This window comes from Thamnophis elegans, chromosome 1 (genome assembly GCF_009769535.1).
Source record: "Thamnophis elegans isolate rThaEle1 chromosome 1, rThaEle1.pri, whole genome shotgun sequence".
Classification (NCBI taxonomy): domain Eukaryota; kingdom Metazoa; phylum Chordata; class Lepidosauria; order Squamata; family Colubridae; genus Thamnophis; species Thamnophis elegans.
Genome location: NC_045541.1, coordinates 167,727,361 through 167,751,977, shown reverse-complemented (window position 1 = coordinate 167,751,977; position 24,617 = coordinate 167,727,361). Strand labels below are relative to the sequence as shown.

General features: G+C 43.6%; 1 protein-coding gene across 1 annotated transcript in view; it reads right to left on the bottom strand.

The window, feature by feature from the left end:
- The window catches only part of MISP (mitotic spindle positioning), a 28,986-nt gene that overhangs the window by 1,940 nt on the left and 2,429 nt on the right, over positions 1-24,617 (bottom strand). The window contains exons 2-4 of the mRNA XM_032238856.1: positions 6,250-8,371; positions 3,570-3,757; positions 816-854 (exon numbers count right to left, since the gene is read on the bottom strand). Coding sequence (XP_032094747.1) covers positions 816-854; positions 3,570-3,757; positions 6,250-8,371 — 2,349 coding nt within the window. The remainder of the gene's footprint in view (positions 1-815; positions 855-3,569; positions 3,758-6,249; positions 8,372-24,617) is intronic.

The following is a 24,617-nucleotide window of genomic DNA, read 5'->3' as shown; positions in this document are numbered from 1 at the left end:
CCACCCACCCCAACTTTGATACAGGAGGTTAACTAGGCCACGCCCATCATGGCCACGCCCACCCAGCAACCAGGCAGAGAACTCCTTGCTAACATTTTTGAAGCCCACCCCTGCAGTGTTACCTTGTGGTAAGATGGGCAGTCAATAAATTTGATATATAAACAAAATAAACAAAACTACGGATGAAAAGGAAAACGGGACCAGACCGTGCTACTGCCAATGTAGTCAGTGAATGGTATCTGATTTTTAACCTATGGTAAAACTGCTGCAATTTATTGGTTGCTTAAGGAGAAAACACTGCTGTAACACTAAGATAGCTAAGACTAACTTCCCCCTATCTGCAGTATGGGCCCATGATGAGATGAAGGCCCTGTCAAGGGAAATAGCAGGTAAAAATGGTGACCGCAGAAGATGCTGAGGTGCCAGGGGGAAAGCTCCTCAAACTAGTATCTTTTTCCTGTTACCCAGTGGTGGGATTCAAATTTTTTTACTATGATTCTGTGGGCGTGGCTTGGTGGGCGTGGCGTGTCTTGGTGGGCGTGGTGTGGCTTTGTGGGCGTGGTGTGGCTTGGTGGGCGTGGCTTGGTGGGCATGGCAGAAGGTTACTGCAAAATCCCCATTTCCTCCCAATCAGCTGGGACTTGGGAGGCAGAAAATAGATGGTGGCAGGGCCAGTCGGAGGTGGTATTTACCGGTTCTCCGAACTACTTAAAATTTCCGCTACCAGTTCTCCAGAACTGGTCAGAACCTGCTGAATACCACATCTGCTGTTACCCCAAAGTAATGCCAAGATATACTTCTTCCCACAAAGTTACCTCAGTGTCAATCTCATCGTTGAGTTCAATACCAGCATACTGAAAAACAGGAAAAATGGGACAAGGAGTTAGACAAGAAGTTAGAAGGCAGGAGTTAAAACCATAGTTTGCAAACCGGGGAAGGTTGACTCTCCACCAATATTTTTTAGGCTAAAATGAACCTACTGCAGCTCCTGATTGGCAGCCTTTGTGCAGCCGAGCATGGCATACAGATAGTCTTTGATGTAGAACTATAACCGAGCCTGGAAATTACAGTCATAAATCATGAATGTCGTAAAGAGGGTCATCACATTTTTATGACCACATCCCCTGTGGTCTCTAGGTAGGGCGCAAAGTGACTGTCCTACCCACAGCTTGAAAAAGATTTCCTGAACTTGCATTATGTAGAGTATTACATCCACTCTTGCAGTTCCTTATATGAACTGAATGTGCAAAAAGCACCAGTCCATATTTACATTCAGAAACGTATATTTCATTAGGATGTTTCTGAAGGGAATCACATTGTGAATAATAATTACGATTATTAGGCTGACCTTGTAGAAACACAGATTCTGGCCTCTCTTTAGTTATGGAGAAAATAATACCCTAATCAAGGAACTAGGGAATGCGATGGCTCAGTTGCTAAGATGCTGAGCTTGTCGATCAGAAAGGTCAGCAGTTTGGCAGTTTGAATCCCTAGTGCTGCATAATGGAGTGAGCTCCCATTACTTGTCCCAGCTTCTGCCAACCTAGCAGTTCGAAAGCATGTAAAAATGCAAGTAGAAAAAGAGGGACCACTTTGGTGGGAAGCTAACAGTGTTCCATGCGCCTTCGGCATTTAGTCATGCTGGCCACATGACCATGGAAATGTCTTCGGCAGCGCTGGTTCTTCGGCTTAGAAACAGAGATGAGCACCGCCCCACAGAGCCGGAAACGACTAACACATATGTGTGAGGGGAATCTTTACCTAATCAAGGAACTACCAAGGAGAAAATTATGTACCTCCACTGGGTGGGCAAGCTACTGCATATAAACAGGAAGCAAACCCCACGCTGGCACTGATGATGTTACCTAGTCAGGTAATGAAACATCTGCGAGTAAATAACCATGCACAGAGAATGGTTGGAAACTAATCAAGGTGAGAAGCAACCTAGAACTAAGGAGAAGATCCTTCTGTAGCTTAAGCCTATTTTCTGGAGTGTTGGCTATTCCTGCCAGCTTGGTGTCAGCTGCAAATTTGATGAATTCCCCATCTATCCCCTCGTCCAAATCATTGATGAAGATTTTGAAGAGGCCTAAAACAGAGCCTTGGGGTACTCCACTGCATAATTCCCTCCATGTAGATGCAGTTCCATTGAGGACCACCCGTTGAATGCGGTTGGTCAGTTATGAATCCATCTGGTGGTGATGCTGTCTAACCCACATTTTTCTACTTTTATCTAGCAGTAGAGAAAATTCTAGAAAATCTAAAAAATTGAGAGCAATTAATCAGTGGAATAGCTTGCCTTCAAAAGCAATAGCAATAGCAATAGCAATAGTTAGACTTATATACCGCTTCATAGGGCTTTCAGCCCTCTCTAAGCGGTTTACAGAGTCAGCATATTGCCCCCAACAACAATCCGGGTCCTCATTTTACCCACCTCGGAAGGATGGAAGGCTGAGTCAACCTTGAGCCGGTGAGATTTGAATAGCCGAACTACAGAACTGCAGTCAGCTGAAGTAGCCTGCAGTGCTGCATTTAACCACTGCGCCACCTCGGCTGTGGGTGCTCCATCACTTAAGGCTTTCAAAAAGAGACTGTTTGATTGTTGAAATGATAAAGGGTCTTCTGCTCAAGCAGGGGGTTGGACTAGGAGACCTCCAGGATCCCTTCCAACTCTTATTCTGTGTTCTAAGATATTCTCTTCTATTGGAGTTCTGTGGTTCTGATCACAGATGAGCCTGGCTTAGCCATCATCCTTGCTGACTCTAATAGCAGTAAAAAAAAATCCTTCTGGTCTTTAAGGTACTTCTAGTGATCCTTGGCCAATTGTGTTTTGAGATAAGCTATCTCTGATCCTGGAGGCTGCACGTAGCCATCCTGACCAACTGTTATTGCTACTGTTGTGGCCCGCCAGTGGCCAGCGAAGCTGGCAGCAGACTCGGCCAGTGAGGAGGTTGGAGAGGAACATGGGCCGGTCCTGGAGTCTGGGGAAGGCTCTGATGAGGGCTCTGCGTCGGAGGGAGAGAGGGGGCCAGAGCCACATGCCAGTTATCAGCTGCCTTTGGAGTTGGATATCAGTGGGGCAGAAGCACAGCTGGAGTCTGTTCCCGATATGCGCATGCACAGAGCTGCCAGGAGAAGGGAACAGTTAAGGAACAAGGGCTAACTTGGGAGTAAAAAGCACAGGTGGACAGTGAATTCCCCCTCCCATAGGGAATAAAAGAGGAGCGAAAGGGGAGGGGAGTTTGCAGGAGACAACTAGTTTGATTCATTAGGGTGAAGATCTGTTCCTAACTTCTTGCCAAGTATTGTCTGCTACAGAGTGGCGTTTGGAAGATATCGGCCTGGCAACTCTCCAAGCCTAATAAAGGTTCTGTGGTTGTGAAATCTCATGAAAGACTATTGGCCGGGACTTTGCTGGAGAGGAATTCCCTTTAACCTAAATAAAAGAGGTTTTTGGGGGACGAGGAGTCTGCTTCGTGATCTTGGGAAGCCTGGATCAGAACAGCTAGAAACTCTTCTTCCTGTCTAAGGCCACCCTCCATGAATTCAAATCTTTTCCCGCTCATTACCTTCCCATCTTCCTTTGGTCTTATCCTGCATTGTATTGGACTCTGGCACTTTCCGAAACTTGATTCAGGGGAGTTTGTTGTCAAACCGGGTCGATACAGGATGGGTGAAGTAGGCAATCTCACAGGAGAATTAGGAACAAAAACAGGTGAAGAGGAGACAGAGTACCTGCCATCATCTCCTGATGCAGCTGAGGAGGAAAAAAATATATAGGAGTGTTAAGGTCCAGCCAAGCCATTTCTTCACCATGCCCTTGCTAATCCCAGGAGGAGTCAAATGGAAAGAAGAAAGAGAGGAGTTGGAGTGAAATTTGAACTCAGAGCTTTCTCATTGTCATCTGTTGTCCTCTGACGGGTGACTGGATATGATGTTTTACATGCAATGTGTTAAAGCAGGGGCGAAATTCAGCAGGTTCTGACAGGTTCTGGAGAACCGGTAGTGGAAATTTTGAGTAGTTCAGAGAATCGGCAAATACCACCTCTCACTGGCCCCAGAGTGGGATGGGAATGGAGATTTTGCAGTATCCTTCCCCTGGAGTGGGGAAGGAATTGAGATTTTGCAGTATCCTTTCCCTGTCACGTCCACCAAGCCATGCCACAGAACCGGTAGTAAAAAAAATTGAATTTTACCACTGTGTTAAAGTAACAATAGATTTGCAGAGAGAGAAAAAAGAGGGCAGATCCCATTCATGGCTGTTATTGAGAGGTTATTATTTATTTGGCTGTTCTGAACTGAGTGGAGAAGAATTTTTTTTAATTTTTAATTTGCAAAAGCTCTGTCCAAATCTGACCTCCATTCAGGCCCTCAGTTGATGTTTCACTTTGCAAACACACTTTGGCTACATTTCACAGTAGCTGACAGTAGATAGTCCTTGACTTACAACCATCCATTTAGCAATTGTTCAAAGTCACAAAAGTACTGAAAAAAAAGTAACTTACAACTGGCCCAAGCCATTGCAGCATCCTACCAGTCAGTGGTGGGATTCAACTGGTGTGTAACAACCGGTTCACTGAGCACGTGCTCAGCAAACCGGTTTACAAACAATTTAGAAAACGATGTAGAAATGTTAAGTTGTCTTTGAAAATAGAGGCCAACCTTCTCTAAACATAGTACCCTCCAAATCGCAGGTGTTTGGCTTGTAACTTCCAGAATTCCTAGCTAGCACTAATGGCTGGGGAACTCGGAATTGGTATTTGGAGAATATAGGTAGTCCTACAACCACAATTGTAAGAATTTCCATTGTTAAGCAGGGCAATTAGGTGTGTCACATCCTATTTTACAGCCTTTTGGGGGGAGGGGCATGGTTACATGAATCATTGTCTCTGGTTGTGGGAAGCCACATGAGAAGGTCACAACGGTGATGACATGACCCCCGGAAAGCTGCAAGTGTTTGCAAATACATGCCGGTTGCTAAGACTCTGAATTTTGATCACATGACCGTGGAGACGTGGCAATGGTCGTAAGTGGAGGACCAGTTTTATAAGTCATTTTTTTCACTGCCATGAATAGTCGCTAAACAAATAGTTGCAAGTTGAGGACTCCCTCCACTATTTTAAATCACTTTAAATCAGCAAGCTTTAAATAAAGAGTGATGAGATATATTAATCTTAGTAATTTAAATCAGGGGTCTCCAACCTTGGCAACTTTAAGCCTGTTGGACTTCAACTCCCAGAATTCCCCAGCCAGCTTTGGGTTCTGGGTAATTCTTTGCTAGCTGGGAAATTCTGGGAGTTGAAGTCCAACAGGCTTAAAGTTGCCAAGGTTGGAGACCCCTCATGTAAAGGGAGGAAAAAGACCTCGGAATGTAGGACAGATGGAAGAATATTGCCCCAATTTTTAAAAAACCCAGTTAAAAGAAGAGCAGTGTTATATTAAAAGTAGCTTCTCTGTTCTACTCAGAACAAGATTTTAGGACAGGGCTAAAAAAAGCAGAACTGCCAAATAAATCTCTCAAAGAAGAAAACTCCTGCGATTTGGACCAATCATGTCAAATGCTGACTTATACTCTTATCCTGCTTCACTGAAAATAAGACCCTAATAAAATAAGCTCTAACATGATTTTTCAGGATGCTCATAATATAAGCTCTACCCCAGAGATGGGTTGATCTTGGTTTTACTACCGGTTTGCTTCACACGTGCATATACAGTTCAATGTAAATTGTTCTTCATCCATGTGCAGAATAATTTACAGTGAACTGCGCATACACGCGCACTACTAAACAACATGCCAACAACGGCAACTGGGGAACCGGTTCAGGGGCGTGGCCAGCTTGGGTCGCTGCCAGTTCTGCAATCCAGGCCAAAATACCACTACCCGCTTGGCTGAACCCCGCCAACCAGGAGCAACCCACCTCTGCCCTACCCCCAAAATAAGCCCCAGTTAAGATCATCAGCCAGAGAGATGCAATTATTTCTCCAAAAATAATACCTAACCAGAAAATAAGCCCTAATGCATCTTTTGGAACAAAAAAATAATATAAGATCCGGTCTTATTTTTGGGGAAACACAGTATTGATTCAGTTAGAATTAGAAGTCTCTTGAGCAGTAACCACCCTTGAACAATACAATCCCGTGTCTATAAGGAGACATTTTCCAAACATGCACTATGGTGCCTCCTCCACTTATGCTACATCGTTGGTCAGAACCCACCATGCTTTTGTTGCTATTCTCCATTTCTCTTACCTGAACTTTGGGATGACACCTGTGAACTTGGGAGCTCCTGTGCCGTCAGACTGATTTTTCTCCTCTGCTCTTGAAGTTCCAGTTCTCTTTGCAAAGCATCCTGGATCTCCTGGTCAATCAGGATGGACGTCCGGGGCCGCCATGTCTTCAGAGTATAAAGCTCCTCTCGTGGAGCTGGTTTCTGAGGGTGGTGCTCTTTTCTCTGAAGGCTTCGGGGTCCCTGATCTTCAGGAAAAGAGAACTGTAATTTGCGAACCGGAATGGCAAAATGTTGCTTCTTTAACACGAACTTGTCTCTTGGAGCTTTCAAATCTCGGTTACAGGGAGGACACCGGCTAGGGAGATCCATCTTCGCGCAAGAATCAGTGGGGTACGTTTTTAAGGATGGCTCATTTCCTGGGGTTTTCTTGCCAAAAGCTGGAACTGAAGAGGGCCGATGGATCTCCGAGCTGTAGTTCACATTCTGGCTTGCAGTTCTTTCTCTGTCCTCTCCGGGTGGGACAACATTGCGACAGAGTGTTGCAGAGTTTCCGTGGAGGGTCTCCAGCAGCTCCCCCTGTTTCTTTTGCTTGCCCAGAGGAGGCAGGGGAACCTCTTCCTCCTCCCGCTCAAAAACTTTTCGACGTTCTGCAAGCTCTTGGCGAAGCCCTCGGTCATACATTCCCAGCAACCTCCCTTCCTTTTGCAGGTCCTCCTCACGCTTGGCTTCCTGCTCAATCTCCCTCAGGACATAAAAGGAAGTGTGAGGTTTATCCTTCCCTTTCCTGGAGGAAGTTGAGGAAGAGACCGGGGAGGAGAGGAGCAGCTTGGAGCGGATCTCCACCAGGTCATCTCTGGTACTGATTCGCTGGATGCCCCTCTCCTTCCAAAGGTTCTCTTCCCTCTCCATGGCCAATCTGATCTCCCGCTCAATGGGGGTCTCGTTCATAACTTCTGGCTCTTTTGCAGGATCTTGGCCTCTGGCCAGAGGATTTCCTGATTCTTTGTTGAATGTCCTCTCATTAACATTCCCTTGGAAACTCATGTCAACCTCCAAACCAGAGGGCATCTTTTCTGCAGAAACGAAATTAGTCTCGAAATAAGAACGGGCTTCTCTCTGGGGGAGAATGAGAAGGTCTCCTCCTATTGAGTTTTCTCTCAATTGTCTCTGGCTGGACTCACCCAACTCCTTATCATTCCTCGGCATTTCAGGATTCTGGGGTTCTTTGCGCCCATAGGTGTGGCTTGTTGCCTTCAGTTCCTTTGGAGAAGGAACGTGTCTCTTGGGTTCCAACAACATCTTTGGATTAGTCTTCTCCAGTGTGAGAAACTGCTGTCGGGCAGCTGCAAAATTTATCTGTTCTGTGTCTATGTTTTCAGGATCAATGGGGATGATTGCCCAATCCGGGGAAGGATTGTCAAAACAAAGAGCAAAGCTAGTGAGATTGTCCTTTTTGGGTTCTACTGCAACCTTTCCAAGAGAGGACGTGTCGATGGCTTCTAACTCATTCGTAGAGCTCCATTTTTCTGCCATTGTGTTGCTTTTTCTCACAACTTGTCTCCTGATAATCTCCTGCCGTTCATCTTCCAGTTCTTTGGTTATTTCTGGTGAGACATCCTGGGAGGGAACCTGATACCGCAACTCTTCCTCATCTTCTTCATAGAGTCTGGAAGGTTTCTTCTCCCCTTTGTAAGCCCGGATGGCATAGTGTGAGCCAGATCTGAGCACTTCCAACTTGGATTCTCTGTCTGGGGATGGCGTCCAGTGATCTGTCCTTCCATTTATAGATTTGGTCATCACGCGCCAGGATCGATCTTCTGTGGGATCTAACATCTTCCATCCATTTTCAACCTTCAACTCAGGTTGACCCAAGTCAAAAATCTCACTTTCTTTGCCCTCAGGTCTCATTTCTTGTTGTAAGACCACTGTTTGACCACTCTGCTCATGTTGATCTTCATAATTGAGTTCTGTGTTCTGGGGGGAATTGAAGGGAATGTCCCTGGTGCTGGACTTCATTTTCGGAAGAGAGATTTCATAGATGCTGTCTTCAGTTTGTGGAAGATGTTCCTCAGTGATAGGGATCTCTTGGGTCATCCAATTTTCTTGAGAAATATTTGCATCAACAGCTGGGCTTTGCCGGTTCTGAAGGACAAGAGAGGACCTTTAGATAAATTACATTTCTTAATATATATTACACAAAACAGATAGTGCTTAAGACATTGAACTGAAACTGAGAAGACTCAAGTTCCACTCCAAATTCTTTGGGTGATTTGGGGTCTCCTCTCCTCTCCTCTAAAGTTACCTCATAGAATTGTGTGGTGGAAATATGGTAACCATATGGTAGATATGGTTTCAGGATGAAATCTTAGAAAATGGATCTCTTTCACTAGGAATTAATGAGTCCTTTTGTGCAGAGCAGAGAATTTATGGGTATCTACATGTTAAACCTTCTTCCATCGTAGCAGTCCCCCACCCCTCTCCACATGACTGTCACTGGCTTATAAAAGAGAAAATGACAACAGTATAATAGTGTAATAATAATTACAATGTAATTAGCATTTATCTTTAATTTGGAACCAGAGCAACATATAGGATGCTTTCCTAATTGGTTCCAAAGGCCCTCTGGAAGTGTTCCTTCTTGACCTGCTTCTGGAAAGTAAGTTTAGTCTTATCAAGGAATCCTCACATTAAGTTGTTAAAGTTTCTTTTCCTTTCCACCAAAGGGTTAAGACCAATTTATCAGAATGAAATTGTTCTTACACTAACACCATGGAGTGGAGGAGAAAGGCAAATCTAAGAAGGATTTTATGGCTAAGTAGGAACTCTAACTTCTAATGCCACCTTGGACACCCAGAGCTAGGAAGCAAATGACCTTTTGTGATTCTTCATCTACTTAGTGACCAGAAAAAGACCAAACACCACAGATTTCTTCAAAGGGAAGGGAAACACAAGCATTCCCAAACATTGTGGTACCCTGAGCATCTGCAATGGTGATGGCGATCTTATTACATGTGTGTCAGAGCTGACACACCACAACGTTTGGGTGACAAGCCAGCATTCACCAACACACAACACACTCAACCCCCCCCCCCCCCCACTTGTGTGATTTTCAGAGGCTACGTGAGAATGTCACGCAGATTCTGGACCCTCCAGAAGTCAAATAAGAGGGCCATGTTCTCACGTGGTCCAGAGTCTCCAAAAATGATTTTGTTTTACTTATATTTCATTTTTGTAATTATCTGACATTAAGCATAGCATAGCATAGCATTTTAGACTTATATACAACGTCACAGTGCTTTACAGCCCTCTCTAAGCAGTTTACAGAGTCACCCTATTGCCCCCAACAATCTGGGTCCTCATTTTATCCACCTCAGAAGGACGGAAAGCTGAGTCAACCTTGAGCCTAGTGAGATCGAACTGCCAAATTGCAGGCAGCCAGCAGGCAGCAGAAGTAGCCTGCAGTACTGCACTCTAACCACTGCGCCACCATGACTCATATAAATATGTGTGTGTGTGTGTGTGTGTGTGTGTGTGTGTGTGTGTGTGTTGCATTTGTGCTGATAAATAAATAAAGGGAGACTAGTATAGATCTATTTCAAGCTATTTAGCTCTCATCAGCTAGCCATACCCTTACTGGGATAGGAGAGCTAAATAGCTTGAAATAGATCTATACTAGTCTCCCTTTATTTATTTATCAGCACAAATGCAACAGAAATGTAACAAAGGCAACAGTAAGAATAATGGCATTTGCTGAATTTTTGACATGCTGCCATCACTACCCTACGAGAAATTATTTGTATGAATAAAGTAAAGTATTTTTATGCAGTAAAATAATATACAATGGAATAACAGGGTTGGAAGAGACCCTAGAGGTTTCTATACCAGAAGACCCTATACCATTCCGGACAAATGGCTGTTGGAAGAAATGTCCTTCTGGGTTCAGTTCCAAGTGGGAAAAAAAGACACTGGATTCATGGAAGTTGCTTTGAAAGACGGTTTATTGATAGGATCACATGGCTTGAGATGCTGGGCAAAAAAAGTGAAGAGATGCTGAGAGTACCCTGGTTCTATGCCCCCTCTGGGCTTTTGAATTTGAGTTGTATTCTGATTGGTTGTCAGGCTCCCATGGGGCCATTCAGGGGCAACTCTGTAGGCTGTCTCAAGTCCCAAGCTTGGTTGACTCTTGCTGAGCGATGATGTAATGAAAGGGCTTTGGGATTCCTATTATGGCTCTGCCTGAAGGAGGAAGATCCTTATTATGTAGAATAGACTGGCTCAGGCCTTTATGACCCATTGACGGGGTTGTGTACGGGGTTGAGTTTCTGCCTCCCTTTTAGAGGAAATATTCTGCCCTTTTAATATTTCCTAAAATATTTCATTTTTCTAGGAGAGGGGTGGGTGCTAACTTCCTACATGGCTGTTCAATCTCTTCTTAAAAACCTCCAGCGATGGAGCACCCACAATGTATGGAAGAAAACTGTTCCACTGATTAATTGTTCTCCCAGTCAGGAAGTTTCTCCTTAGTTTCAGGTTGGTTCTCTCCTTGATAAATCTTCTTCTGTTACTTCTTGCCCTGCCCTCAGGTGTTTTGGAGAACAAATCAACCCATTTCTCTCTGGGGCAGCCCCTCAACTACTGGAAGACTCCTATCATCTCACCCCTTAGTCCTTCTGTTAGATCAGTTGTATCTAGTTCTCTCAACCCTTCATTGTACAATTTAGCCTCTAGAGCCCTTATCATCTTTGTCCTATATGTTGAGGCCAGGGGTGGGTTTCTCGCCCCGTTCCAACCGGTTCGGTTGGAACGGGGCCGGCGGTGTCCTCGTGCACGCGCGCGGTGCACGCATGCGTACTAGCGTCTGCGTGACGCTCCAGCTGCTCCTGGACAATCGCGCAGGCGCTGTATGCGTCCTGTGCATGCGTGGAAGCGCAGAACTTGTCAAAACCGGGTAAGGACCGCGGGCCGTTCCCAGAAGTTACTTACTTCTGGGTTCGGTGACCAACCGGGACCGCCGCGAACCGGTTGAAACCCACCCCTGGTTGAGACCTTTAATAATGCCCACCCTGGGTCTCCTACCCCTTCAGTGTCAACCACTTCATGTTAAAGCTACACAGGTGGAGGGCACTGATGTCAGAGACACACTCTCTCTTTCTCTTTTTAAACACTTAAACACATCAACAAAGACAAACATGCAAGCTAAAACAGCACAGGAACTAAATGTTTCGTTGACAGTCTTTTTTTTTAACACTTAGACACACAATATACATATATATATGAGTATAATATAAGGAAACTAGATGAAAATTGCTAACAGCGATTTGGAAAGGAGGATTAGAAAAGTCTGTTATTAAATATTATGGATGTTTAGCTAGAACAGGATATAAGGGACTCAGTGTTAATGGAGGATTTTTGAAATATTAAATGAAATGCCAGTATGTGGTTATGTATTAAATTTCGGTATATTTTATGATGAAGGACGTTTAAATAATTATAGTCAAATATAAATGGAGGTACAAGGGTAACATGTATAAATATTTGAGTTAAAATACTTGAGTTAATATGAATTATGCTTGATGACTGTGGACGAGATGCACGAAAACCTTTTGTAACCAACTGATACACTTTCTACAGTATGTAAGGAAGGAAGATTTTATGTGTTGTGTTTGTTTTGGGGGAAAAAATAAATTAAAAAAAATAATAATGCCCACCCTGTTATTATCCCAATGTCCCCTCAACTCTGCAGCCTTGTTGTGGATTTGTGCAGGCAAGATTGGGCAAACTTTCGACAGGCTCCTATTTTACCTACATAAGCTTAATCAGGTTCTGAAAAAAAATTGCAATTTGTCAGCCCTTGCTTAAGCTGCCATTCTTTCTTTATATGTGTTGATTTGTTAATAGGGGTGAAGATGTGTCTGCTATTGAAATTGAGACCTAAAATGATGTCTGTTTTGGACAAAATTCTGCAAAGACACCAATATCTCAGAATCCATGGCCCAGACAATCTGGCTACCCTGTGATAAAAGATGAGGAGCTATTACCCTCTACTGGATGAAGCAAGAGTTTCAATTTATGTTGAATAGGTGAGAGGAAAAACAAAACCTGCAAAACAAACATACATTTTTACACAATCTACAATTGGCAGAATCCAAGCTTATTTGTAAAGATTGTGTAACCAGAATGGAGGTTTTTGGCATCGTGACACAGTATTAGTTTTGCAATTATCAGGGGGCAAAGCAACAAAAAAGTACGTGTGATAAATTGTTTCACAGCAAGAAAACAGTATACAGGTAGTCCTTTGCTTATGACTGCAATTGACCCAAATTTTTATGTTGTTAAGTGAGTTTTGCCCCATTTTATGATCTTTCTTGACAGTTGTTAAGTGAATCATTGCAGTGGTTTAGTTAGCAACCCCAATTGTTAAGTGAATCTGGCTTCCCTATTAATTTTGCTTGTCAGAGGGTCACAAAGGGGATCATATGATCCTGGGACACCACAACTGTCATAAATATGAACCAGATCCGGATTTTGATCACATGCCCATGGGGATGCTGCAACAGTTGTAGGTGTAAATAATGATCGTAAGTCACTTTTTTCAGTGTCGTTGTAACTTTGAACAGTCACTAAATGAACTGTTGTAAGTCAAGGACTATCTGAACATTAAACCCAAAGATCATGCAACTTCCAATTAAACTCCATTCCTCAGTCTCGGATATTCAACAATTGAGTAAAGATACTTTAACGACAGATTATTTCAGCAAGAAGAAATCTGCCAGTTTCATTTGTCATTCTTAAACACAACAACAAAAGGGACCTGGATTGAAGGGGTTGAAAAACTGGGCTTAAAGTATTATTTCACACTAGCCAATAAACTCCTGTTGCCCGGGTATTTATTTATAGGGGGAAAATGTCCAGACCAAACCTAATTTCTAATGTTGGATTTCCCCCCTTACCAGATGGACCACCCTTGTGGAGTTTTGTGAAGCCGTTACCATGGCAACTCCACCGTGCTGCACAGTAGAAGCCATTTTACGGCAGTACAGTAGAAGCTATTTTAAGGCACAACAGGCTGTATCTTAACAGAACACACATCCTGAGGGGTTTTAGATCTGTCTTACCCCCACAATATTTGTCATCTGTGTACCAAGTTTGGTTGAAATTGCTCAAGGCGTTCCAGAGTTATGCTGGAACACACACACACACAAACACACACACACAGACAGTCATATATACATATACATATACATACATACATACATACATACATATGTATATATATGTATATATATGTGTGTGTGTGTGTGCCTAAGATGCACTGCCTAAGATGCAATACAGTACAGGTTCGATTCCCAGTAAGGGTATGGCTAGCTGATGAGAGCTAAATAGCTTGAAATAGATCTATACTAGTCTCCCTTTATTTATTTATCAGCACAAATACAACAAATGTAACAAAAAAGGCAACAGTAAAAATATTGGGTTTCTGTCTGGATGGTCTCTTGTGACGAGCCGAAGGACAGAGAATGGAAGTAGTGATCTTCCTCCCATATTTGGGCATACCGGGGGTTGTAACTCTAAATAGATACCTTTCACCCTGGCTTGGCTGATAAGGAGTCGAACTCTGTGGCTCAGTGGTTAACACATCTGCCTAAGATGCAATACAGCACAGGTTCGATTCCCAGTAAGGGTATGGCTAGCTGATGAGAGCTAAATAGCTTGAAATAGATCTATACTAGTCTCCCTTTATTTATTTATCAGCACAAATACAACATATATCTATATCTGTATCTGTATCTGTATCTGTATCTGTATCTGTATCTATATCTATATCTATATCTATCTATCTATCATCTGTTAGTGAAATAAGTTTCACTAATACACATACACTTCTTTTTTTCTGCCTTTGAATCAATCTTGATTCGTGGTCAGCACTGGGACAAGTCCCTGCTGTTTTCTTGGCCGCATCATTGCTTGCTTCTTCTTAGGGCTGAGAAAGAGTGACCGGCTTAAAGTCACCCAACTAACTTGATGCCCAAAACAAGATTAGAACTCAGGTTCAATGTTTCTAATCCAGCACCTTCACCCGTACATCAGACTGGTTCTTCTTGGGTTGAGGAAGAGAGTTTGGCCCAAGCTCACTCAGGTGGCTGTCTTCTAAATCAGGATTAAAACTGACAGTTACTTGGCTTTTAGATCTGTAACCTTTAACCACTTTAACCACCATACCATATTGGCTTTTGTGCTGAATCTACAGTTTTGCACTAGGAGCAGTTATTTACTACAAATGCAGGACAGGGACACATGCTTTCTAGCTGCACCTATGAAAAGACGCCAAGAGGTTTTTTTGCACCTGCAAAACAGGAGGCAGCCATAGGATGATGAAGCTGTTAAAAACACAAATCTGGTTGTAGACTTCCTGACTGAAGCACATGAGAATTTAGAAGTACAATGTTGCTATTCTATGATGCACTGGTCAAATCTCACCTTGAGGACAATTCTGGGTACCCTTGTTTAACACACTGTTTGGCAATCTGGCTTTACAGAATAACAGAGTTGGAAGGGACCTTAGAGATCCTCTAGCCCAACTCCCTTTTCAAGCATAGCATTTCAGACAAATGGCTGTCCAATCTCTTCTTAAAAGCCTCCAGTAGTGTAGCAGCACCCACAACCTCTGGAGGTAAGTTGTTCCACTGATTAATTGTTCTCGTTGTCAGGAAATTTCTTCTTAGTTCTAGGTTGCTTCTCTCCTTGATTAATTTCCATCCATTGCTTTTTGTCTTGCCTTCTGGTACTTTGGAAAACAAGCTGACCTTCTTTGTGTCAGCCCCTCCAATCTTGGAACACGGCTACTATGTGGTTCCACCACAAAACCGCGGTAGACTAAAGCGCGCTCGACGAAAGCGCGTACGTGACGTCATCAGTGAGACGAAAACAGCACGCTGTGAGCGGTAAACTTAAAATTAACGCGTAAATCTAAACCTAACCCCCCCAAACCTAACCCTAAACCTAACCCTAAGCCTAACCCTAAACCTAACCCTAACCCTTAACCTAACGCTAAACCTAACCCTAACGCTTAACGTAACCCTAAACCTAACCCTAACCCTAACCCTAACCCTAACCCTTACTTTATGTGAATCGGCTTGCTTTAAAAGCGCTTTTTAAAGCGCCCTTTTGCTTTCTTGTCGCGCTGCTGATGACGTCATGTACGCGCTTTAATCGGGCGCGCTTTAGTGGACCGCGGTTTTGACGTGTCACGCTACTATGTCACCCCTAGTCCTTCCGTTAGACTACATATGCCTAATTCCTTTGGGTATGTCTTTTTCAAATGTGTTTATTAAATGGCTTTATGATGTCTCTATTAAATGGCTTTATGATGTCTCTATTAAATGGCTTTCCACCCCCGGTTCAGATTATGTCATTTAGATCTGAGTCATGCTGTTTCTTTCCATTTAAATTTCAGTTGCACATTTGTGGAAAAAGCCTAATATGCAAAATACAAAAAACACCCTACTGTTTTCTTGGATCGCTTCTTCCAAAGGAAATTAAAACCAGAAATTAAGTTCCCTCTGAAGAGCATTTCGGGACCCACAGTCCAGTGGAGCTAGTAATTCTGGTTTTAGAAGTGGGATCAAATTTCTTTGCACGGGAAGAAAGATTAGATCAGAAAAGAAGAAACAGCCCAGCTCCAAATTGAAGAGCCGTCAGATTTCATCTTCTTTAATTTTTTTTTTCATTTTGGCAATCTTAAATTTCGTTCTTTTCCTGCATCAGTCTGAGAATTAAAAAAAAAAAGTTTGCAGGTACGTTTGCACATGCTTTGGTTCGCGCGTCTCCTACCCTGCTCAAAGTTTTTGCAGGTGAGCGCTTTTCCCAGTGTTTTCCATTAACATCTGTACTTTGCAAACTATATTTTATCTTGTTATCTTTCAAAAAAGAACCCTATTGCAAAATTCAGGTTGCTGCAAATTCTTGCACTGAAAATAAAATGTGGTGAACTAAGAATTTCTCTTCCATCCCCCACAAAGAGTGTAATTCAAGCTAATTTTTGAAACCTTAGCACAACAACCCGGAGACAAACTTTGACACACACACACACACATACACACATACATATATGTCACACACACACACACACACAGCACAAATAAAAAAAACATATATATATATATGGAAGCAGTTAGCTTCCTCCCATAATTGGGGCTTACCAGGGGTTATAAAAATCTAATAGATACCTTTCACCCTGGCTTCGCTGATAACAGATAAGAGCCTGTGGCCTAATGGCTAAGATGTCTGCCTAGTATGTAATATAGCCCAGGTTCAAATCCCAGTAAGGGTATGGCTAGCTGATGAGAGCTAAATAGCTTGAAATAGATCTATACTAGTCTCCCTTTATTTATTTATCAGCACAAATAAAATAAAAAACCACATATATATAAATGTGTGTGTGTGTTTTGCATTTGTGCTGATAAATATAAATATATGCTGGTCTTGTTGTATTCGGGTCTTTTCCTGTGTAAAATTGAGATTGTCTTGGCAACGTTTCGGCAAGGTCTCACTCGCCATCCTCAGGCTGGTGTTTTTGGCTTAAAGCATGGCCGGAGCTGCCGTCTTTCTATAAATCTTGGTGGGGGTGTGTGGAGTGCTGGCTTTGTTTCAGTAAGTGGATTGATTCCCTAGTACACACCATCTATCGGAAAAAAACATACACCAACCGCTACTTAAATCACATCACCACCCTGCACAGATCAACTCTGTAGCCAAGACCCTCATCTCCAGAACCAAATGCCTAGCCAACAAAGACCACCTGAAAACTGAATTACACACTCTCACAAAAGTATTAATTTCCAACGAATTCCAAAGAAACACAATTACCAACCTAATCCAAAGGGAGACTCCCCCCCCCCCCCAAAAAAAAACCCGAGACACAGAACAGGACAACGGCATCGCCCTCCTCCCTTACATCAAAGGCATCACAGATAAAATCAGCAAAATTCTCCACAAACACAATATCAAGACAGCCTTCAACATTGACCAAAAAATAGCCAACATCTTAAGAAACCCCAAAGACAAGATCCAGCTAGAAAACCAAGGAGTCTACGAAATACCATGCAAAATCCGCCCTGCCACATACATAGGACAAACGAACAGGAGAATAAATGCACGCATCGCAGAACACAAGAACGCAGTAAGAAAAAAAGAAAAAACTTCCTCCCTTTTCCAGCACCTTAAAGCTACAGGACATGAAATTGATTTTGAAGGAACCAGGTTAATCTCCAAAACTGAACACTTCGACTAGAGAATAATTATGAAAACTATCGAAATAGAGAAACACCCCCACAACATGAATAAACGTGATGATACCTCCCACCTACCAGACATCTGGAAACCAGCCCTAGTCAACAAACGAGCCCCACCCACCACCCAGGTCGTTACAACACAAAACAACAACGGACACACAGCCAGCACCAATCAGCACCAATCTCCCAATCATGATACCGCCACACATCCAATCAATCCACTTACTGAAACAAAGCCAGCACTCCACACCCACCCACCAAGATTTATAGAAAGACGGCAGCTCCGGCCACGCTTTAAGCAAAAACACCAGCCTGAGGATGGTGAGTGAGACCTTGCCAAAACGTTGCCAAGACAATCTCATATATATATATATATATATATATATATATATATATATATATATATATGTGTGTGTGTGTGTGTGTGTGTGTGTGTTTGTGTGTGTGTGTGTGTGTGTGTGTGTGTTGCATTTGGGCTGATAAATAAATAAAGGGAGACTAGTATAGATCTATTTCAAGCTATTTAGCTCTCATCAGCTAAACAGCTTGAAATAGATCTATACTAGTCTCCCTTTATTTATTTATCAGCCCAAATGCAACACAAATGTAACAAAGGCAACATAAAAAAATGACTTTCTGCCTGGATGGCTCCTAGGGTGAGTCGAAAGACAGAAAAGGAAAGCAGTAGGCTCCCTCCCATATTTGGACATACCAGGGGTTGTGACACAATACATACATACATACACACACACACACACACACACACACACACACACACACAATATATGGTTGTATACAATATATGTATATTGTTTTCAAGATTGCCTCTGGAGACTTTGTAAACTCCACTGAGATGCTCTCAGGATTAAATATGACACATCAGTGCAATCGACAATTTCATTTGAAAGAGCGTTCACTAGGAAAAAATAAATAAAGGATTAGGGAAATTGAAATCCATCCTCAAACTGGAGGAAACTAACATCCCTTACTGGCCACTTTCACCCAAGGAAAGAACTAATTCAGTATACCTTCTGTTCTGAGCTGAGCTCATTGAAGCCCCTAACCCCCAACCTGGATTGGAGCCCCTAACCCCTCCGCCAAATTTCTGGGTTCAAAACCAACCTCCTGAGGGCCTCATCCAGATTTATGACCTCCTCAGACTGCTAGATGTCCCTAAATGAACCCAACCCAACCCTGTTCCTTATACGTTACCTGCAGCTGTTGAAGATGGAGCCTGTGGTGTGAACAATCCCACAATGACAACAGAGGGGAGACTAATTTTGACTGTGATGTGGGGAAGGGGGAATCTTATGCCCAGAGAAGGTATATTTTCGCTGCTGCCTCCCCCCCCCCCACTACGTAGTTCAGGCTTCGAGCCAGATGCTTTCCTTTGGCCCCCTAGGGAGCAGGGAGATGTTTCAGGCGGATGTGGGGTGGGGAGAACAAAGTGCAATAGACTGCCGTTATCTGAGTCACAGGTTCTCTCCCCAGGAGAACAAGCTGGCCTTGTTTAATTCTCACCTCGCAGTGGGAATCGCATCTCTTGTACGCTCCCAGGTGTTTGGTATCTAATGGCGCCTTGTTTCTTTTCCTCGAATGCTCAGCTCCGAGGCTTCTGTGCGAAAGGAATTACTAGAGAATCTCCAGCAAACTGAGATGGCGTGCAAACTGTGGATTGTGGTTTAACCCAGTTTTTTTTTTTTTTAACAAGCTGCTGTCACGGGATTCACACGTGCCAAGCCACCACCCAAGGGAACAGGATTGAAATGTTTGAACCAGCGTTTCTCAACCTTGGCAACTTGAAGATGCGTGGACTTCAACTCCCAGAATTCCCCAGCCAGCTTTGCAAAGCTGGCTGGGGAATTCTGGGAGTTGAAGTCCATGCATCTTCAAGTTGCCAAGGTTGAGAAACACCGATTTGGATAATTCTAAGAGGCAGTTTTCTGAGGGAAAGACGTTTAAAAAATGGATGAAATCAAGCTGAGATTAAACAGGCCTGTTTTTGCTTCATCAGTTCACCTCCTATTCCTCCAGCCCCAGAATGGGACCATCAAATTCTGGTGGGGGCCCAAGTGTACATCTTAGCCCAGGTGCAAGATATGAAACCAGTGACTTCACCGTGACTGATGAAAATTAAAAAGAAATATTTTTGAGCAGCCAGTAAGGACCCACTTCTATGGTGCCAATCAGGTTGAATCTGGTAGGTATGGGCAAGAATATAAGAATATTTTTTTGTCTGAAATGGTATAGGGTTTCCTGCCTGAGCAGGAGGTTGGACTAGAAGACCTCCAAGGTCCCTTCCAACTCTGATATTCTATTCTATTCTATTCTATTCTATTCTATTCTATTCTATTCTACTCTACTCTACTCTACTCTACTCTACCCTACTCTATTCTATTCTGTTCTATTCTGTTTTATTTTATTCTATTCTATTCTTGTTTGTATTTATACACCCTCCCCTCTAAGCTTTGCAGAAACATCTGGTTGGCACACCAAGGTGAGCCAGATGGTTCTTTTGATTTAAGCCAGAGGAACACCTATTTTTGTCAGATTCTCTGTAGGTATAAACAGTCCATCTGCAAATAATTATGGCAGATACATAATGTGTGAATGAATTGTTGCTTTCATGCGACTAATTGTCGGCTTCCTAGAAATACCCTTCCTACTGTTATAATATACTAAAACAACTAGACAAACTTGCTTTGAATTAGCACAATAGTTCTTAAAAGGAGTCAATCCTGTTGGATGCTAATGCAGTGAAGCAACAATCAGAGAATGGGATTCAGACGTTGAACTGAATTCACATTCAGATATAATTCACAGCAACTTCAGATGCACCGTATCATAAATGATGAGGGATGCTGGATTCAGATAGAAGAAAATGTTTATGTCTCAGGGTTGAGCTATGGGGACCTTGGTGCTGATGATGTTACCTAGTTTGGTGATAAAATGTTTGCAAGAAAACCACCAAGGTCAGAGAACACCAAGGACTGCACCATTCATAATTCAGCCACATCAGAGGTGCAACAGGTTCACCACACCTGATTTACGTGATCTGGAAGGCTGGCACTACAACTCTCTTCTCTGCATTCTCCCCACTGATTTTTGCTAATAGTTATTCTAATGCTTTGCTGTTGTTGGGGTGTGGCACAGTGGTTAGAATGCAGTACTGCAGGCTACTTCTGCTGACTGACGGCTGCCTGCAATTTGGCAGTTCGAAATCTCACCAGGTTCAAGGTTGACTCAGCCTTCCATCCTTCAGAGGTGGGTAAAATGAGGAACCAGGTTGTTGGGGGCAATAGGCTGACTCTGTAAACCTCTTAGAGAGGCCTGTAAAAGCACTGTAAAGCGGTATATAAGTCTAAGTGTTACTGCTACTGTTTAAATCCCTTAAAAATATCAAATAAAAAGAACTACCAAACCAAACAAAATGAAACTCTCATTTGCCTTGAAGAAAAGAGGTATCAAAAATTGTTCCGCTGACTGTTTTCTTCTTGTTTTATGCCTAATTTTATTTTTGGGTGGATGACAAAATGATTTGTTAACATATTTCCTTATGATGCCAGGGCCTTGCTATCTCCCACGTCCTAATACATTAAAATGTACTTTTAATTAATCGCCTGGAATTCTACTTAATTGAGTTAGTTATTTACTTAGTTATTTCTTGGCTTTTTGGAGAGCGGGAGGAAGATGTTGTTTCATGTCAGCCCCCACAAGTTAAAGCTGAAGTAGCAACTCAGGAATTCCTGTCCACACCCTCAGCCCATCCCCACTGTCCCCAGGTATTTCCCCCCCCAGTTTGCTAAATTCTTCAAGTTGCACTCATTCCACCCGTAGTTTGTTCAGTCTTCTCGGTCTGACCTTTGGCCATATAGCCAAGATAGATGTTTATAACCTCTCTTCAGCTTATCATGCCTGGGAGTCAAAAGTCCACCCAAAGAGGGTTCTTGCTATTGCAGAAATGCCAGCCAGGCATTTAGCCTATAGTTGGTATCAATGTGAAACATGCTTTCTCCCCCTTCCCTTTGCTCAGGCTGCTATTTGAGTTTGGAGAATGCAGTTGCTGAGAAAATTCAGAGCAAACACAGTCTGGGGCTCAATGGAATGAACAGAGAGATTGCTGAAGTCTCCTCCTCCTGCCATCCTCTTTTTCCCACAATAGATACCTCTCTCCTTCTTCACTGCCCAGGTAGGAGAGGTAATAAAAAAAAACCCGGGAAGACATCTGTAAATCATTGGCTCTGTGGCTGACAAGTAAAGTGCCTCCTAAATCAGGTTGGAATGCAACCTGACCCTTTCGTGTTTCAAAGTAAACTTCCCAATGCTCGCTTATCAGTATCTCTGCTATAATCTGTGTCCGAACTATAATCTAGAAATTTAAAGAGCTCCAACCTGGTGCAGCCTCTTGTCCAACACCCCCTGTCCAATACACGTAGTCCTCAAGTTTTGACCCCAATTGAGGCCAGAATTGCTAAGTAAGGCGAGTTGTTAAGTGAGTCCCGCCCAATGGTATGACCTTTCTTCCCACGGTTGTTAAGCAAATCACTTCACTTGCTAAGTCAGGGGTGTCAAACTTGATTTCATTGAGGGCCACATCAGGGTTGTGTTTGACCTGGGGGGGCGGTCTGGGGGGGCGTGGCCAGAGTGGGCATGGCCAGCTTGATGTCACTCGTGTCTGGGGTGCCCGAGCACTTTGCCAGTGAAAATGGGCTCCTGAGCTCTGTTTTCTGCAGCGATGGCCTCCTGCATCCCTCTGCCAGCAAAAACAGAGCTTCGGTGGGCTGCATTCCCCCCCCCCCGCAGCCCCGTTTTCAGCCATGACAGTTTCCTGCAGTCTCCGGCCAGTGTAAACAGAGCTCTGTTTCCTGCAGCGATGGCCTCCTGCAGCCCTCTGCCAGCCTCCTGCAGCCCTCTGCTTGGGCTGCCACACTCCCCCCCAGCCCCATTTTCAGCCACGACAGCCTCCTGCAGCCCTCTGCCAGTGAAAACAAAGCTCCGTTTTAGCTGGCAGAGGCACTGCAGGCAAGTCCTCTGCTGTTTCTAGATTGGCCCCATGGGCCAGATCAAAGCTCCTCGTGGGATAGATCCGACCCCTGAGCCTTGAGTTTGAGACCCCTGTGCTAAGTGAATCATGTGGTGGTTAAGCAAATCTCCCTCCCTCATTGACTTTGCTTGTTGGAAATCACACAATGCCAGGATGCTCCAGCCATCGTAAATCCATGCCAATTGCCAAGTGCCCAGTGAAAGTCCATTATTTCATCGCTGTCGTAACCTTGATCACTAAGTGAATGGTTGTAAGTTGAGGACCACTGAGAAGATCAAACGGTCCCCCCCCCTCCCCTGGTCTTTGTCTTCAGTAACGGGTCCTCAAAAGATATACTGCCTCTGAGTTTAGCAGCTCCACCTTTGGGGGAAAACGGATAGGAAGGGGCATTTTATATCAGGAAAACAGAATGGAGGAGCCAGACTGATCTCTTCCCAAGAATGTATCCCCCCACCCATGTAAAAATAAAAGATTCTGCCTTTCCATCTTCAAGTTTCAGTGAATTAGCATAAGAAGAACAAAGACTATCCTGTTGGGCCATCCAAAGAAAGCTACTTATGTCTTTCTTGAAGCACATTAACAATTCATTTGGAGTCCTGTCCTAAATAGTTTGAGGATTGCGGTTAACTTGTTATATGTCAGCACAGCTTTTATTACTAAGCAAAGTGGATGTCTAGCTTGGAAAACCAGATGCTGAGGAAAAGAAAAGGGAACACCCATTGCTTGTCCACCTCGTGCCTTGGCATCATGGCAAGAGGAAAGTAGACTTGAGGGGCTGCCACAAAGTAAAGAGGAGGGGGGGGCAACCTATTCTCCAAAACACCCGAAGACAGCACACGATGCAACTGATGGAAACTAATCAAGGACAGAAGCAACCTAGAACTAAGGAGAAATCTCCTGACAGTGAGAACAATGAATCAATGGAATGACTTGCCTCCAGAAGTTATGGATGCTCCAACACTGGAGGTTTTGAAGAAGAGATTGGACAACCATTTGTCTGAAACGGTATAGGACCATGATGGCAAACCTATGGCACAGGTGCCACAGGTGGCATGCGGAGCCCTCTCTGAGGGCATTCAAGCCGTCACCCAGGTCAGCTCCACTGCGCATATGCACGTGCCTCCCATCAGCCAGCTGGTTTTTGGGTCGTTGCCGGGAGATGCCTGCGCATGAGCCGGGGGGGGAGGGAGCACGGGGGCGTGCTGCGCCGCCCTCCCATGCTCCATTTTTTGTGCCCGGGGGAGACTGTTTTCACCCTCCCAGAACCTTGAGGAAAGACTCCGGACCCTGGGGAGGGCAAATCCATCAGTTTGCATACGCATGCACAAGGGGTGGACTGCATTGCATTGTGGGTATGGGCCCGTGCGCGCAATAGAGCGCAGACACAATTTCGGCATGCGAGGACAAAAAGGTTAGCCATCAAAGGTTTAAGGTTTTCCTGCCTGAGCAAGTGATTGGAATAGAAGACCTCCAAAGTCCCTTCCAACTTTCTTATTCACATATCCACTTTGGCCATCAGCAGCTCCCATCCAAAACGGTCAACAATGCCACCTCCATCTTCAGAAGCAATTTATTCTATCTTTACATGATACCTGTGAAACACAGTTCCACCAAACGGTAAAAAGCATCGTCTAAAATTATTTCAAAAACAAATTGAAGTTTGTACTATTAATGACTTTATCATGATGGCTTCCAGAGGCAGAAGCAGTTTGTCTCAGAATTAGTAAGAATTCTTGCTCCCATATTCTGAGTTTCTCAGAGGCTGCTGGAAAAAGAATGCTGGGATAAATAGTTTGGAACACGTTGATTGAATCTAGTAGAGGTTCTTGTTTAGTTTCCTTCTTTATTTACCTGATTTTCAATTCCCCACCCCCTGACATTTTGCTTAGGAATTGAGACATTAATTCCTCGAAAAACGCTCTAAAGAAGAACACTTGTTCCCTCTTGTTCTAGAGAGAAATAATGGATTAAAGTTACATCACAAGTGTTCGCTGAGTACAGTCAAAAAAGTCAACTGCTTTTTAATGGGTAACACATAAAAGCAGTTGCACAT